The sequence below is a fragment of the Gouania willdenowi genome, chromosome 12, assembly GCF_900634775.1.
Source record: "Gouania willdenowi chromosome 12, fGouWil2.1, whole genome shotgun sequence".
Taxonomy (NCBI): Eukaryota; Metazoa; Chordata; class Actinopteri; order Blenniiformes; family Gobiesocidae; genus Gouania; species Gouania willdenowi.
In genome coordinates, this window is record NC_041055.1 from 29,406,719 (window position 1) to 29,422,575 (window position 15,857).

The window sequence follows — 15,857 nt, forward strand, 5'->3', positions numbered from 1 at the left end:
TAACATTCCTTTTTTTCTGATTTATTAATGTATTAATAGTGTTTCAATTCACCAGTTCATCAGTAATGTGACTTATTGCTCCTTTTTTCTTCCTGGAGTAAAAGTCCGTCTGTGGGTGGAGTTCTTAAAACAAATGGAGATGGGTGAAAAATAGCATAACAGTGGACCTTGCTTAAATGCTTGCTTTTTTTAATACCATTTTATTTGTACATTTGTAAAAAATCTATCTAATTTTACTTTAAATTAATTTTATCCTGCTTATGCAAGAAGATATTGTTGCATATGTTGTATGTTCTTGCACTGAAATTGTAATTTATAATGAATTACATTTGACATAATTGTAATGTAAAAAAATTGTTTCTGTTCTAATCATAATTTAATTGTAATTTAGTTCAGATAATTGACCATGTAATTGTCTTGGGAATTCTACTAAACTTAAACGCAAACCTGGGGAACCATGTTACAGTTCTGTGGCTTACACCTATGTAGTTAATAATTATTAAAATATCAAATATCAAATTTACCTGTCAGTTTTCCTGAGGATCATTTTACTATTTAAAAATAAATAAATTGAAATTGAGGTTTACTGACACAAAAAGGCTCAGATGCCCACATTTGAGCATTTTTGGTGGTCACTTAATGTATTTTTATTTGTTGTTTTGTTGTCATTTTGTGTAGATTTAACAGTTTGCATGTTTGTCGAGCCATTCTGTAATAAAGGTAATTTTGATTAGGTGGTTCATGCGTCTGTCTTTTGTTGTCATTTCATGTTTTGAGTCAATTTGTGTATTTTTGGAATTTTTTGGGTACTTAAAGGTGCAGTCTGCAACTCTTCTAAAAGTGACTTTTTGTCATATTTGCTAAAGCTTTTCACTATGTAAGGACAGTTTTACATCAAACTAGTAGTTTGTGTGAAAAAAACGAACTCATAGAGCCCCGCCCCTGATGCTCCTGCAGCCTTTGGCAGATTGCCAGAATGCACCGCGACCGAGCAAAAAGAACCAATCAGAGCTAGGATTGTGTTTGATGGGCTATCTGACAGCTGTTGCTCACAGTCCCCGCCCCTTTCCCAGGGCTGTAGCACCGTCTGTTTTACAGTGTGTGGTCTAATTACTGCTGCTTGATTTACATGGTTTGATTTGTAATTGTTACACTAGAACTCTGTGGTGCATGTATTGATTGTGTGCACGCAGCAGCCTCCGTGTGGGCTGCTGCAAGTGACACTGGGTTGTTGCTGAGATGTGTGCACATTGAGAGAGAGAGAGAGAGAGAGAGAGAAATGCTGCAGTAATATGCTTTTAACAGAGCATGTTATATTACTGTGATGTAGCTGTTTGGCTAACGTTAGCTTGTTTGCTCATCTGAGGGAGGGACTTTGGAAAGTTTGGAGGCAGGGCATGAGAGCAGCGGGGAGGGAGGGGGACAGAGGGATCTGAGAGTTGCGGACTGCACCTTAATGCATTTGTGTACTGTGTATTATGTTGGAATTCATGTTCCTTTCATCTTCTTGAATGGATCATTTTGGGGATTTGCTTTTGGGGCCGCAACAAATTAGACTGAAGACCACATGTGGCCCCCGAGCCACCAGTTGCGCATACATGATTTAGAGTATAAAATGTTGAAATCGTACAGAAAACAAATTTTTAGATCAGTGAAGTGGGCAATTTAATAAATTATCATTGTTAGTATTTTACATGATGAGAGACTGCCTACCCTGACTGCACGTCACTGTTGCTGTGACATTATTGTTTTATATTTTTACTGCAATAACATCATGTTTTCTGCATTACATAATGATCTAAAATCTTCATTACACGCTGTATCACTGCGACTAAAAGTGGTGTGATTCGTCATCTGTTTACTTCACAGCCACTTCAACAGATGCCACGTTTTCATACTCAGACACATTAATTAAACCACTTTATGAGTAATGTATGTATTCATGTTGCACTTAATATATTTAATGATGTGTTAGATATATTAAAAAAAGGAAATTTATTTTCCTGAAGTGGATGAATACAGTGGATGCTTCTCTGCTATAAAGTATAGCCTTCTAAGGTTTTATGTGTTTTCCATCAAACGAAGCCACTGGAGTGAGTTGGACGTTATTCTTTTAAAAAACAAATGTCTGGTCTTTCAGCAGAACAATGTGTGCACTGGAGTTTTTAGAGTCAACTTTACAATCCTTTTCCCTGCATTTATGTACCCTTTTTTTTTAGATAAGATGTTTTCTATGATATGTGTGGTTTAATACAGATTAATAGATGGATCGTGGTTTTTGCTCATCGTGGGGATCTGGTACTTCCACGATTATTTTAATTGTTTTCAGTAGAGATACTGGTACTTTAATCATTATCCTATCATCTGTCATACCTTTTTATAATAAAATAATAATTAAAAAAAGCAACATGATATAATACATTTTATTATATTATAATATATTGTATTTAATTCCTAATATATAATTTACATTATATACTGTAATAAATATATTTAATTTTCGTAATTACGTTATATTTTTTTTTCATGTTACTGTAATTGAGTTGCTTTAGGGGTACTTGTACGTTTTTTGAGTATATTTCTAAATCATTACTTTTACTTGTACTTAAGTATATTTTAAAATAAGTAAAGTAATTAATTGCATTTCTACACCCAACCATTACTGAGTAAAATATAACTTTTTTGTTTTAAAATGATCAACAGACATTGTGAAACTACAAAAAAATTCAATGACCAGACAACAATCAAATTTTGGCAAACCTTTTATTTTATACAAATGCCTTTGTGGGAAATAAATTAAGTTCCTATTTTGTCTCTTCCTTTTTAAGTTTATACATGAGAATATGATTTATTACCAAAAGTAAATGTGAACGGGGAAAGTGACTCGTAGCTTTTACTATGAATATTAATTAATTGAGCTACTTTTTACTTGTACTTGAGTATTTTATGTATAACTTACTCTGCATTATCATACAAAAAGATATACAGTATATGTGAAGATCATAATATAATGGCAATATGGACCAAAATTCATCTTATTTTTTATCTTAAAATGACAATATACGATATAACTAGATATTTTTAACTCAATAGAATTTTACTAGGAAGATAATTCTGGGTTGTATTTGCCACACAGGCACATTTATTACCAAACAGCTGCACAATATGTGCCACTTTTGGCTTTTTCTCCTGTAAGGGACAGCACGTGTGAGTGAGTTCTGCAGAGTGTAGTGTGTCGGGAAGATCTGGGATGACACACACTCGGAAGTCCATCTTAATACAAGTATTTTATTACAAAATAATCTATAAAATAAAAAAAAAAAATACATTATTATAGGCGGTATTGTGCTGTTCTATACTGCAGTGGTTCCCAAACTGGGGTATGTGTACCCCTAACATTTGTCAGTTTATTTTTCAACATTAGATTTTTTTTTTTTTACATGCATACTGACTTTTTTAATCAATCAGTAATATTTAAAATACACTAAAAGGTGAAGTTCAAATTCTAAACAAGCAAAAGATCAGTAATAAATTAATTAAAACGCCATAAGTTCATGGTTAAAGTTGGACGAGACACAGGAAAGAGTTTAGACGAGCCTGCAGACACAAATAGATAAGGAAGTTTCTACTGATACGGAAACGTATCAATAGAAACTTCCTTATTTATTTCTTATTTTATTACGGAAACGTATCGGTAGCCCCAGGGACTGTGTACGTTTTCCAGACCTTTACATAAGCAGAATGTGCCTGTGTGTTTTTCACCGTGCCAGGATGGCTGAGTGGTCTTAAGGCGCCTGATTCAAGGATTCTTCCTTCTGCTACCGTCGGTTCAAATCCCGCTTTTGTCATATATTTTTTTTTAATTTTAACATGTCTAACATGGCAAATTCCACCTTTAAAAATAAACATTTTGGGGTATTTCTTGGGTTAGGGCTAAAATAAAAGGGTTTGCGGGGTAGTTAAAAATAAATATGAGCTGAAATAAAACCGACTGAACTTTAAGTCATGTGGTGCACCTATCATGTCACCTAAACTGGCCAATGAGGGGCGCTGCGTATGAATAGACTGGCATTCTATTCATACATTTCCCTATCAATAGCCACGGCCAATAAATAATGTATAACATGAGTTAAAGGGTACTTGCAATAAGAATTAAAGGTTAAGGGGTACATGGGGCAATGAAGTTTGGGAAACACTGCTGTATCGCTAAAATAGAAATTTTGATATATCTTGAATCTCGATATATTGCCCAGGCCTCATTGGAATTAGAATAAACAATATAGTAAAGATACAAGGTGAAGTTTTTCTCAGACTTTATATTGACCGAATTTCCTGTCTATGACTCATTGTTCATGAAATCTTAAATCATGACTTCACACAATCTTTGGACCACTGGGAAAAAACATCCCCAAATACAAAAAATAAATAAAAACCTTCCTGAGCTTAGTGTTAACCCTTTAACCTACAAAGATAATGTCTGCAATCATTCAAAAAGTAAAGAATTACACGGATTAGGATGTGTTGACTTAGAAACAGAGCGATTTATACCTCCTCAGCAGAAAAGCAGCAGGCTGTAGCTACGACTTCAAATTAGTCTGACGCAGAAAAGGAAAAGGATCACAGAAGGTGAGGTTTATTATTATGCTGAGCAAATAGGAAAAGGAGGAATGAAGCAGAACACAATGGGTTGGAGAGGAAGTACTTTAAAGCTTGCAGAAACATCCAGAAGTCGTTTTTAGCCGTGGGTTAAGAGGCTATTGTTAAACCCTGATATATTTCTCATTTCATTCATTATGTTCTTGTTGAAGCCCAGCAGAATTTCTGCGTTTAAAAATCCAGTTGTCCCCGATGATTGTGCCTTGAAGCGACTGGTTGTCGCCTTGCTGACAGAATCCTGCCACACAATGTGCCAAACCCATAACAACTCAAAAGCTAATCCAATAGTGCCATTTCATTTCTATTTTCACTCGCCTACAGATGCAAAGAAATCTGGGCGAGCAGAGATGAGGAGGAAATATCCTTCTCCGTCTGCTCAGCACAGCTTACTGTATGACTTCATCACTGCTGTCTGCCCTCCACCGTTTCCACTTTAAAATGGGATCACTCTGGAGGAAAGCTGCTGCTTTACTGCTCAGTGGGAGGTAGAGAAGACATTCAGAGAGCGGGAGCGATGAGATGGCTGGTTTGATGATGAGACGGCATCTGGCACAGGAACATGCGCGAGTGTAATGGGGTTAGGCTGGGTTTACGTATTCAGACTCTTACGAGCATCGTAAATAACGGTAATTATTTATTTTATCGTTCAACACTTTGACACCTATTAAAGGGGCAGTATTAAGAAAAAATCAGTGCATAAAACAGTGATATACATTCCTTTAGCCTCATTCAGAGGGCCAAGTTTGGTTTTTTTTTTTTTTTTTTTTGAGAACTTCATGTTTTTCTCTTGTATTTTTCTGCAATCTTGTAAGTTGTTTTTTTTTTTTCAAATATTCTTGCTTTTGTTTTGTGTATTTTTCTGTCATTTTGTACATTTACCTTTGGGGGCCACATAAAATTAGAAGATGGGCCTCATGTAGCCCCCGGGCCACCAGTTGCCTATGTCTGTCTTAAAGACCAGTTTAACATTTATGTATTATTATTTTGAATTAAGACGTTTGAAAAAATGTATGTAATTTTGGTCTTTCCAGTCCTCTTCAAGAGTTTCTCATCACTTGCAAAAAAAATGACCAAGCCTGTTTTCCAATTGAACATGTGAAACCTTTGTAACACTGAGATATTATTTTAATTCCTTTTCAGACTGGTACCCTATGCAGGGAGGTTTACTCTACCGTACGCCCAATGCCAGCTAGGATAATGTATCCTCATGAGCCTCTACAGGCTAAGCAGGTACAGATGACAAGAAGAAATCTAATACATCCCCAGGACAATATGTAGGATATGTTGTGTTTCCGCACTGTGCGCACACTTCTCTTCTGTCCTCAGTGAGCTCGGATAAGCTTCGGTACCTCTCGACCCTTCGTATAATAGCAAAAAAAAAAAAAGCGACAGTTTTTTGCTTTCAAATGATACTCTGAAAATAATTTTCTAATCACTCCACAATGTCAAGAGGATTGTGTTTGCTACAAGATGATGTCGAAATTGTAGAAATCTATTTAACTCAAACATATTAAAAAGGCCATAGAAAACAAATCTTCTCAATTCCATTTCTTTTTATTTTAATTCATGAAATGAATTTATAAGGACTAAAAGGAATGTAACTGCACTGACAGGATTTATTTATATATTTTCAGAATTTCTTTGCGACAGCAGAGTATATCAAGAGTGCTTCAAGATAGAATGAATCATCTTTCATGTTTATGAATCTTTTGTACAGTCTGGTTATTGTATTGTGCTACGGCTAAATTGAGCTAAGTGGATCTGTTACCCTAGCATCTGTTGTCAACGGTTTAAACTAACAGATCGAGCAGTAAACATTCTTCCCGTCTTTCTCGGGGGATTGGCAGTCAGTGGAGAAAGTTATGGTTACGCAAGGTTACACTTCATGTCATCCACATATCCTCACCACTACTCCTTTTTAATGATGTGGAGGAGGACAGCCCCTTCTCACAGAGTCGGTGGTCTAGGATTGCCACATGTATTTTCACACTAATATTCAGAAGGAAGGTCGGACGGAAGAACTTCTATTTTTCGATGGAAGTTTATAAATGCATAAACGAGGAGGTTAAGAGTCTGAGCTGACCATGGAGAGAAATGAGCAGAGCATTCATTGAAATTGCCCGTCTCGCTGGGAGAAGTGTTATTGTTGTTATTGTGGCGGCGATGGATGAAAATAGAAACCTGCAGAGTGATGGAGGAAGGAATAAAGGTTCAGTAGAAGTTGGGAGGTATGAAATGATAGTTCATGAAACTCTTAAAAAAACAAAGACCTTGATTATAACTACAGAGGAATAGAGATTCACAAGACAGTGTTTGTTGTCCTAACTTCAGAGAAATATATTCAAAATACTTGATTAAGTTAATTTAACTATGGCCAATGGTCTCCAAAGTTGCCCAAACACAACAGTTTAGGATGCAAGTGTTATGCAAACAGTTTCACTTTACTTTATACATAAGGATAACATTACGCCGTTATTATTTGTCATTAGCATGATTATGGTGTCAGGAAGGCTGTCGTTAAGTGTCGTTCGCTAAATTATGACACCTTTGGCGCTATGTTGGCATTTTTGAGCTATGAGGGATCTAGTGGGGTTTGGGTGACTTATATCACAGCAGGGGCCACACAAATGTGTTTGTCTGATCGAAGGGCCACATTATCCACATTCATGTCAGCATTTAGAATAATGACCAATCTGAGCGTTAACACAGGAAACAAAGAGTAATTTTGTGTTTTTTTCTGTCATTCTGTGTACGTTTGTTGTCTTGATTCTTATGATTGCATTGTGTGCATTTGTGTTGTCCTTTTGTTTATTTGTCCTGTAAAATGTATGTTTTTTTTGGAGTCATGTTGTGTATTTATGTTGTCATTTTGCTCGCTTGTTAGTACTGAGGGCTTGTGGAGTACAGTTATTGTTTTTTGTTTTTTTTTTTGTACTTTAGTTTGCATTTTTTGTAATTCTGTAAATTTTTTTGAGTTATTTTGTGTGTTTTTGTTGTCGCTTTGAGTCATTTGAAGTCATTTTGTGTAATACTGTTGTTTTGTAAATTTTTGTTGTAGTTTTGTGTGTTTTTTACTGTGTATCCCTGCAATATTGTAATTTTTTGTTTTGTGTGTTTCTGTCATTACTGTTAGGGGTTAGGTTAACGAAGGGTTAAAGGCAGGGTCGGTAATTTTTGAAAACTAGCAGGTTATTGAAAGTAGCATCTTCCGAGTGTTCCGCTTTTACCCGCCCCCTCCCCTCTGTGCTCCCTCTAAAGCCACGCCCCTCACTCAGCTCATCACTTGTATTGTGTAGAAACTACGTCGTCTCATTCAGCGGTTTAACTCTGTCACCGGTGACGCACTTTGAGTGTGAGCTAGTGCACGCAAGGGGTCGAGAACTAGTAGGGAGACGGGGAAACGTGAGTGGTCAATAAAAAACTAACCGTCTTTTTTCATTAGTTGAAATTTTTACAGGTTTACAGCTGCTACAGATGTATTTTCTTCTTGTCCTTTTTCCGAGCACATAAGATCTTAACGAACGACGCTTAATGACAGCCTTCGTGACACCTTATTCATGCTAAGGACAGCTGTCATGTCATAATGACAGCATAATGTCAGCCTTTATGTATAAAACTTCAGGTAAAGTGTCACCCAGTTTTCTTCCAAAGATATTGGAATAATTCCCAGGTTTCATATTTTCAGAGACTTTGACAGTTGAAACAATTATTTTTATTCATTCCCAATTATCCGTACTAAACTGAGTATAGAAGCACACTGTGTATAGAACGAGTTTGCAGTGTTTGAATGAAGTCCTAACCTTGCTTTAACTTTATTTGTTTTAGTACGCTCGAGTTTTCTTTTGCCTTTCTCACCTCGAAAAGAGGGGGGGGTGAAAGGCCTTGGGTTCTGCATCATTTTGTGTTCAAACCAAGAGGTTTTTCAACTCACCCACGCATTTAATGTAAAGTGCCCTGTCAGGACACGAGAAATATCAAGTACTGTGTGAGAATTTCACACTGAGTTAGACTAATCCACCATTGTTAGCTAAATGTGCTTGTGCACATTGGAAGAAGGACATCAGGGGAGAAACGTGCATTCTTCCAAATACCATTTTACAGGGATAAATATTAAATATTAAGTGTACCTTTTCAATACCAGCTGCAGTATGTATGCAAGTTAATTTTTCCATCATTTGGTCAGAAATCCATAAACATCTTTCAGCATATTCTAATTTCTCTTGGCTCTGTATTCAAGCTTTAGAAATCGCTCTTTATCAGACACTCACAGATCTTTTTACAAATCAGCCGTTTTGCTCATTACTGTTGGTTGCTCGACAAAAGCCCAAGCGTGTTCACATCCTTGGATAGGTTGAAGGTACAATGGTGGATGTTCCAGAGGAAAAGTCCCTATCGCGGTTTAGAAACGACAACAAGCCAAGCCAAAAAAAAAAGAAAACCGATGTAGTGAAGCGAGAGTCTAAGGGTGTATTGACACCAATTTAGTCCCAGACTCGGCCCGAATGGGTGGAGGACAGCTGATCATTCTATCACCGAGAATTTGCCTCGGTTTACGTTCAAAACGCAACGTCTGATTTGCTCCAAACAGCCTCTGGTGCAGTTGACTGGCGTTACTGGAGTAGATACTTCATGAGGCAGAAAAACAGAAACCTGCAGAAGAGGCTCTAATCTATGGGTCAAAGCGAGTGCTTAAGAGTGCTAAGAAACTTCTTCTTTCGCCGTTTGTTCTTCCTCAACATTCAACAATAGAGCAGCAACAAGTTGCCAGGCTTTTGCTGGTTTTAAAACCCTGTTTTATGCCATCGCCCTTTCTTCCTGACCGCCCACAATGCCGCACGCTATACGTCATCGCCGATACTTCCGAGAGCAGTTGTGTTCACGATGCTTCAAATTGCTCTAGAATTAGCCTGTTTGATCTGCTCTAGACCTCGTTTGCACGTTCACACTGCCTAAACGAAGCGGACTATCAGAGCAAACGAATCCTGGAGCGTTTTAACTGCTTTAGGATCCGTTGATGTGAATGCACCTTAAGATGGAGAGTGAGTGTTGTTAACATACCAGTCTCACAGAATTTACATACTGCAGCTTTAAAGACATTGCAATACTTTCTCATGCAAAAAGTCTGCATTTGAGATCATGTGTAGCGAGTAGCTAGCTATAGCATTAGCCTGCACAGTGCATGCAAGAAAATACAGTTTTGCTTTGATGTTGAAATCCAATGTGTTGTACTTGCTTTATGTTGGTATCGAGCTTTGAAAGAAGAATGAATCTAAAAATATGCAGGCCTGCTATCTTCTAACAGGCTAGCAGAGCCAGAATAATCAATCTTTTTGATTATGGCCACTGACAAACAGACTTCTAAGTACCAAACTAATGCAAGATCTGGCATTAACATGTGAAACAAATCAAGCATATTGTCTTTTCAAACTCGTACGCATACGGAAACATCAGCTTTTACTCAAATCATGTAATCACTACATAAATTAACGTCAACAGAACTGCCTTCACCATCTGGTAAAAAAACACTGTTCTAAGATGAGTTAGTTGAGTGTAATTTCATATCCATAAACAAGTGGAATTACAAATCTGCAAGAATTCCTGTTAACGGACCAATTTAGGGTTTGTTTCTACGTAAAATGAACAGATCTTTATTTTTACGAGCTTCCAAAATGTTTCTTGCCAAATCTGCCCAAATGGTGGGAAAACCACCTAATCTGGCAACCTGAGCAAAATATGTTAATAATTGAACGCCATGGTTCGCCTTTAAAACAGCATTTTAATTCTTAAAATAAAGAATGGCCTTTTAATTTTCTTCGTGTTTTGACACAATGTATTGTACCCTAAACCTCACTTACAAAAATAAAGGTATCCTTTGTAAAGTTTACAGATAGTAATACATAGACGCTACAGGATCCTTGTGAATGAGTCAAAATAAGAACATCTCGTTGTATTGGTAACTGTGTGTCAAAGTTGTAAAGTGCACGTACCAAAAATAAGTTGTAAATATGCATTTAATTGTTTTGAAAACCTGCACAGTTCAGTCAGGTCCCTAAAACATTTAGACCTTGATGCTATTTTCAGGGATTTTGGTCCATGCACACGTGGGTAACTATTTAAAAAATTATACATTTCCGGTCTTCTAAAGGCCTTTGTGTTTTCCAGATTAATATTGCAGTAGCACAATAGGCATGACTTATACATTTTGTATTAACAGTGTCTCAAATGTATTGCGACGTGTGTGTTGATGGATTCGAAATTCAACGTATCAACACAAAAATCTTTTAGTTTAGAAGGAATCTTTTTCTTTGTTTTTTTATTTAGTTTTTGAGCATTTCTTGTAAAATATAATTTTTTGTTTTGTTTTATCGTTTCATGTCAAACGAATGCATAAATGTTCCAAATTAAAATGTAGCTGAAAAGCCACTCCCACCTGCAACATCAGGCTCTGGTCAAAGTTGTATGCGCTTGGACGACCTTCCAGGGTTGAGAAAGCCACATTTCCTCCAGTGAGTGGAGAGATATCGCTGAACTCATCCGTGCACAACGCGCTCTTTTCATCGTCACCGGGGTGTAAGTAACGTTTGGCATCCTTCCCGTAGGTTTTCCCACAGGAGGCGCTGTAGTACTGGTAGGGCAGCCAGGGCCCGTCCTGCTCCGTGCGCTTGTACACGGCGAAGCTCTCGGGCCGACTGGTGTAGAATTTCAATCGTATATAGGTGATCTCGAAAGCTTTCCCTGTACGGAAAAAAATGACATGCTTAGATTGCAAAGAAATAATGAAATAATACAGATATTATGTGGGGAAAATGAGTGATTTCATCATTAGTTTGCACTTGTACGTTCACATAAAATACAAAATATGTAAGAAACAGACAATATTCAAGCAATAAAGGACAGATATCAGTCCCAACATGGTCTTCATTTTTTTCACCAATTTCTATTTAATTAAGGGAAATGTTGTCATTATTTGAGGAAATTTTGAGGATTTTCAACATTTAAAAATGACCGCAATCATGTGATATAAGCACTGGAAAAACTGTGAACCCTGCAAACATTTTAGTTCGAGGGCCGATTACGGAGCAGTTTTACCTCAAGAGGGCCACAGATTATATCCGTTAAAATGAGTGATTTCAACATTATTGTTCCCTATTTTGCACTTGTACGTTGACGTAAATTACACAATATGTAAGAAACAAACAATATTAAAGCAATAAGTGACAGATATCAGTCCCAACATGATTTTCACTTTAAATTTCCTTATTTTGTGACCAATTTCTACTTAATTCAGGAAAATGTTATGTAATAATTTTAGAAATATTAAAAGATTTAAAAATATTTGTTTGTTTTTTCAACATTGAAAATGTCTCCAATCACCCAATATAGCCACTGGGGGGGGGGGGGGGGGGGGGGGGGGGGGGGGTTGAGTTTTATTTATGCTTTCTGTCATTTTTTGCTTTCTACTCCGGACTGAGTTAGAGAGACAAATCTCTATGATATTTGCATAATTGTGTGAATGAAAGGAGTAAAACACTCTTAACAATCGTTCAAACAAATTTAATTTCTGTAGAATAGGAAAAGCTTGATTTCTAATATTTTTTTTATTGAAAACAAAATAAACCACAGATGTGAAACATAGTCCAATGGAAAAAAAAAATAAAAAATAAATAAACAGTGATTTCAACATGATCGTTCCCTAGTTGGCACTTGTACATAAACATAAAATACACAATATGTAAAAAACTCAATATCCAAGCAAACTGAGGAATATTAAAAGATTTTGCAAGAATTTTGAGGGTTTTTTTCAACAGTTTAACATTAAAAATTACTCCAATTGTGTTTCATGTTTTGTCATTTTTGCTTTCTCCTCCGGGCCGAATAAGATGCTCCAAAGGGCCTTATCTGACCCGCAGGCCTTGAGTTGGACATATGAGTTATAGAGAGACAAATCTCTGATATTTGCATAATTGTGTAAATGAAAGGAGTAAAACAATAACTTTAACCTCATTCAAACAAATTGAATTTCTGTAGAATAGGAAAACCTTGATTTCTAATTAGTTTTTTTTTCTCCAAACAAAATAAGCCACAGAAAAAAAAAAACCAAATCATTCCATTCTTTTTTTTCCTTGAAAAAAACACCAATAGGACGTAATCGATGGTGTTGTTGAACAAACAGAGTCCAATGCAACTTTTGAGGTGTGACAGGAAAGCGAGTTAATCTAATCAATAGTGGAACCATTGATCAAACAAAGCACTAATGAGTGTCATGAGAGGTGGTGTATGCGGCAGAATTAAACGCATTGATTGAATGATATTTCTAACGAGTCAGTAGAGCTTAGTGGTGCATTCTTTCCTTCTTTGTGAAGAAGAAGAAGAAGACATAAAGAAGCCTTCATAGATTGTTTCCCTTGTAAATCCACATCCATTAGTGAGAAGGAAAATGTGCAATTACCTACACAGGCTAATGAATGGTGACTTTTTATTTAAGTATTAACTGAATGTGACTCAACTGTGTCAAGTGGATTTAATTGAAGCCTTTCTTTTACAGAAAAAGGAGTCGGTTTAATTTTAGTCTGGCATTAATTGGCAGTCTCTGTTTTTGTGTTCTTTTTGCACTTTCAATATGTAAAAATAGTCTTGTCTATTATTATTATTATTATTATTATTATTATTATTATTATTATTATTATTATACAGTTTCTGGTTGATTTAGTTTTTTCGCCCCATCCACCAATTACAATTTCTTGTATTGTCTAAAAACTAATTAGCAATAAAACTGATTCTCAAAGTTGGTCTAATAAAAGCATGGTTATTTTTTAAGGAAGCCCAAAAGAGTCATAATTAAATAAATAAAAACAACATTTTGAAATAAATCCCATTTTGATAAATAATTTGTTAAATTGTTACATTTTATTAAATAAAAAAGACCATTGTGGAAATAGATATTTAAGAATAATAAAATGTATTTCATATTAATATTACCTTATTTAACAATTTAATGGCCACATTATATATTTGTCTGTTATTTATCAAAATGGTATTTATTTAAAAATCTTTTTATTTATTTAATTATGACTCTTTTGGGCTTCCATAATTTTTCAAACTGTATTTTTTTGGTTTTTCTTTCCCAAAAACGTGTCACCTATCTAATATCCTGAGCCTCTAGTCATGTATAAGCACACAACTCTTTCCTGATTCGTGAAAAATCTCGTGAAAGCATAAAAATCCTGCATAGTTACATTCAGAAGAACATTTGTTGAACCTGTAAAATGTAAATGTTTTCTTGAAATCTTCTTACTTTGTTTTTTTGACTTGTTTTGTGACATTCCTTTTATTCTACGTATATGTCATTTTTGTTGGTTTTACATGTTAAAAAATAAATAAACATTAAATCAAACATTTCTGCTGCTGGTGAGTAAATAAAAAAAAAAAACCTTATTTTGAATAAAAAGGTTGTTTATTGTCATAAAATTTATTGTATAAAACAGACCAGTGGCTTACCCAAGTGCATCACAATAAAAGGGAGACACCTTAAAATATATAAAACAACACCACAAATGAAAATACAGTGAAATAGTTTCATGTATTATATTATTAATAATTTTGAATATTTTTTAGTGGAAACAATTAATATTTTCACAAGTTATTGTCTGCTATTTTTCATGAAATTTAAAATGGTGGAAATAATTTCCTGTTGAAGTAATGTATATTATAAAAAAAACAATCATACTAAAAATTACAATACAAACTAGTTCATACTTTATTGTGTGACAGATTTTTATCAATATATCACCTGGTATTGATTGATAGACCACAGACGTGATTAGTTTATCACAATAAAAATGAACATTATTGTGTGATATCTTTTAAAATAACGCTTGTTTAAAAAATTTACTTTAAAACCAACTTCCCCAAAAGTTTTTATTCAATATTAAGACTATAAAATAAATATATTAAAATGTGCAGCAAGGGTTAGTTTTTGTGAGAACAGTCTTTTTGTATCAATCTGAGATTAAAAAAAAAACAAACCACACAATTGTCCAAAGCACAGAAGAGTTTCTAATTCATTAGGAGAGTTATTGATTTTTCTTTTCGCCAGGTTGTTGCCTTTGTTGAACAGCTTTTAATCGTTTTAATCTAAAGCAACACCAATCAATACTATTTTAGGAATTAATTCTGCCATTTCCTCATTTCTCAACCTTTACTGTATCATTAAAATCTAAGTATGCATACGATAGTGATCAGTGTATAAATAAAAAAAAAAAAAAAAAAGATCTGCCACGTTTTTGTGCAGCTTGAACAAATATTAATCAGGCAAAGAAAGACTAACTGAACTAATTGAAAGGACCAGCGTGGGACATAACATGTAAAATTTCCCTTAACAGTTTTCTCTATCGCACTCTTGGGCAGTTTTTCCACATCATTAGATATTAGGACTCATTAGAAATGTGTGGCTTCCCTTTGCCAAGTACAAACCGGACATCTTTGTCTCGTCTCTGCAGAAATTATGTGTTTTTCTTTTTTTTTTTGAGCTTCCATTTACTCTATGCATGAGCTGTGTTTAGCCCTGAGACCAAAGATAAAGATTGTTTTTTCATGACAACCCCTATAGAGACGAATAGCGAAGCATATTTGTACGTGCTTATGGTTAATGGTCAATGACTTGTGTTTGGTTCGCTCTCAGGAGCAACTTGAATTCTTGTGGGCACAGCAGTGAGCGCTATTAGTGTGTGTGAGCACAGCAGAGGAGCTCAATCTGTTTCAATAAAAACAGACCAAAACAGGCCAAATGTGTGACACCAACCTCCATGGTGGCGACGCTATGGTCATTTTGAGATGATACATTCAGGACATGGGACTCATTGTAGATGTCGTGTGGATTATTAAGGCTTCGGGGGTTGATCATGGTGTGTCAGCTTAAAATATTGAGTTTGAATATGAAATATCTCCACCACAATTCATTGGTTTGTTACGTCAAGTGTTTTCAAAGATTTTTACTACTTATGCCATGAAAGATTTCATAGAATTTTAGATGGGATTCAGATCAAAATACTGATTCTAGATCATTTACAAAAAGCCAATAATCTCTCATCATTGGCGAAAAAAAAAAAAAAAAAAATCATATCTCAGTGCATAATTGACCAGTCTTTATGAAAGGTGAATCCGTGTAACCTTCGTTCTTTGGTTATTCTATTTTAAAACCA

General features: G+C 35.3%; 1 protein-coding gene across 1 annotated transcript in view; it reads right to left on the bottom strand.

The window, feature by feature from the left end:
• lamc3 (laminin, gamma 3) overlaps positions 1-15,857 on the bottom strand; it is a 182,497-nt gene that overhangs the window by 154,908 nt on the left and 11,732 nt on the right. The window contains exon 2 of the mRNA XM_028463174.1: positions 11,087-11,391. Within this exon, the coding sequence (XP_028318975.1) occupies positions 11,087-11,391 (305 nt within the window). The remainder of the gene's footprint in view (positions 1-11,086; positions 11,392-15,857) is intronic.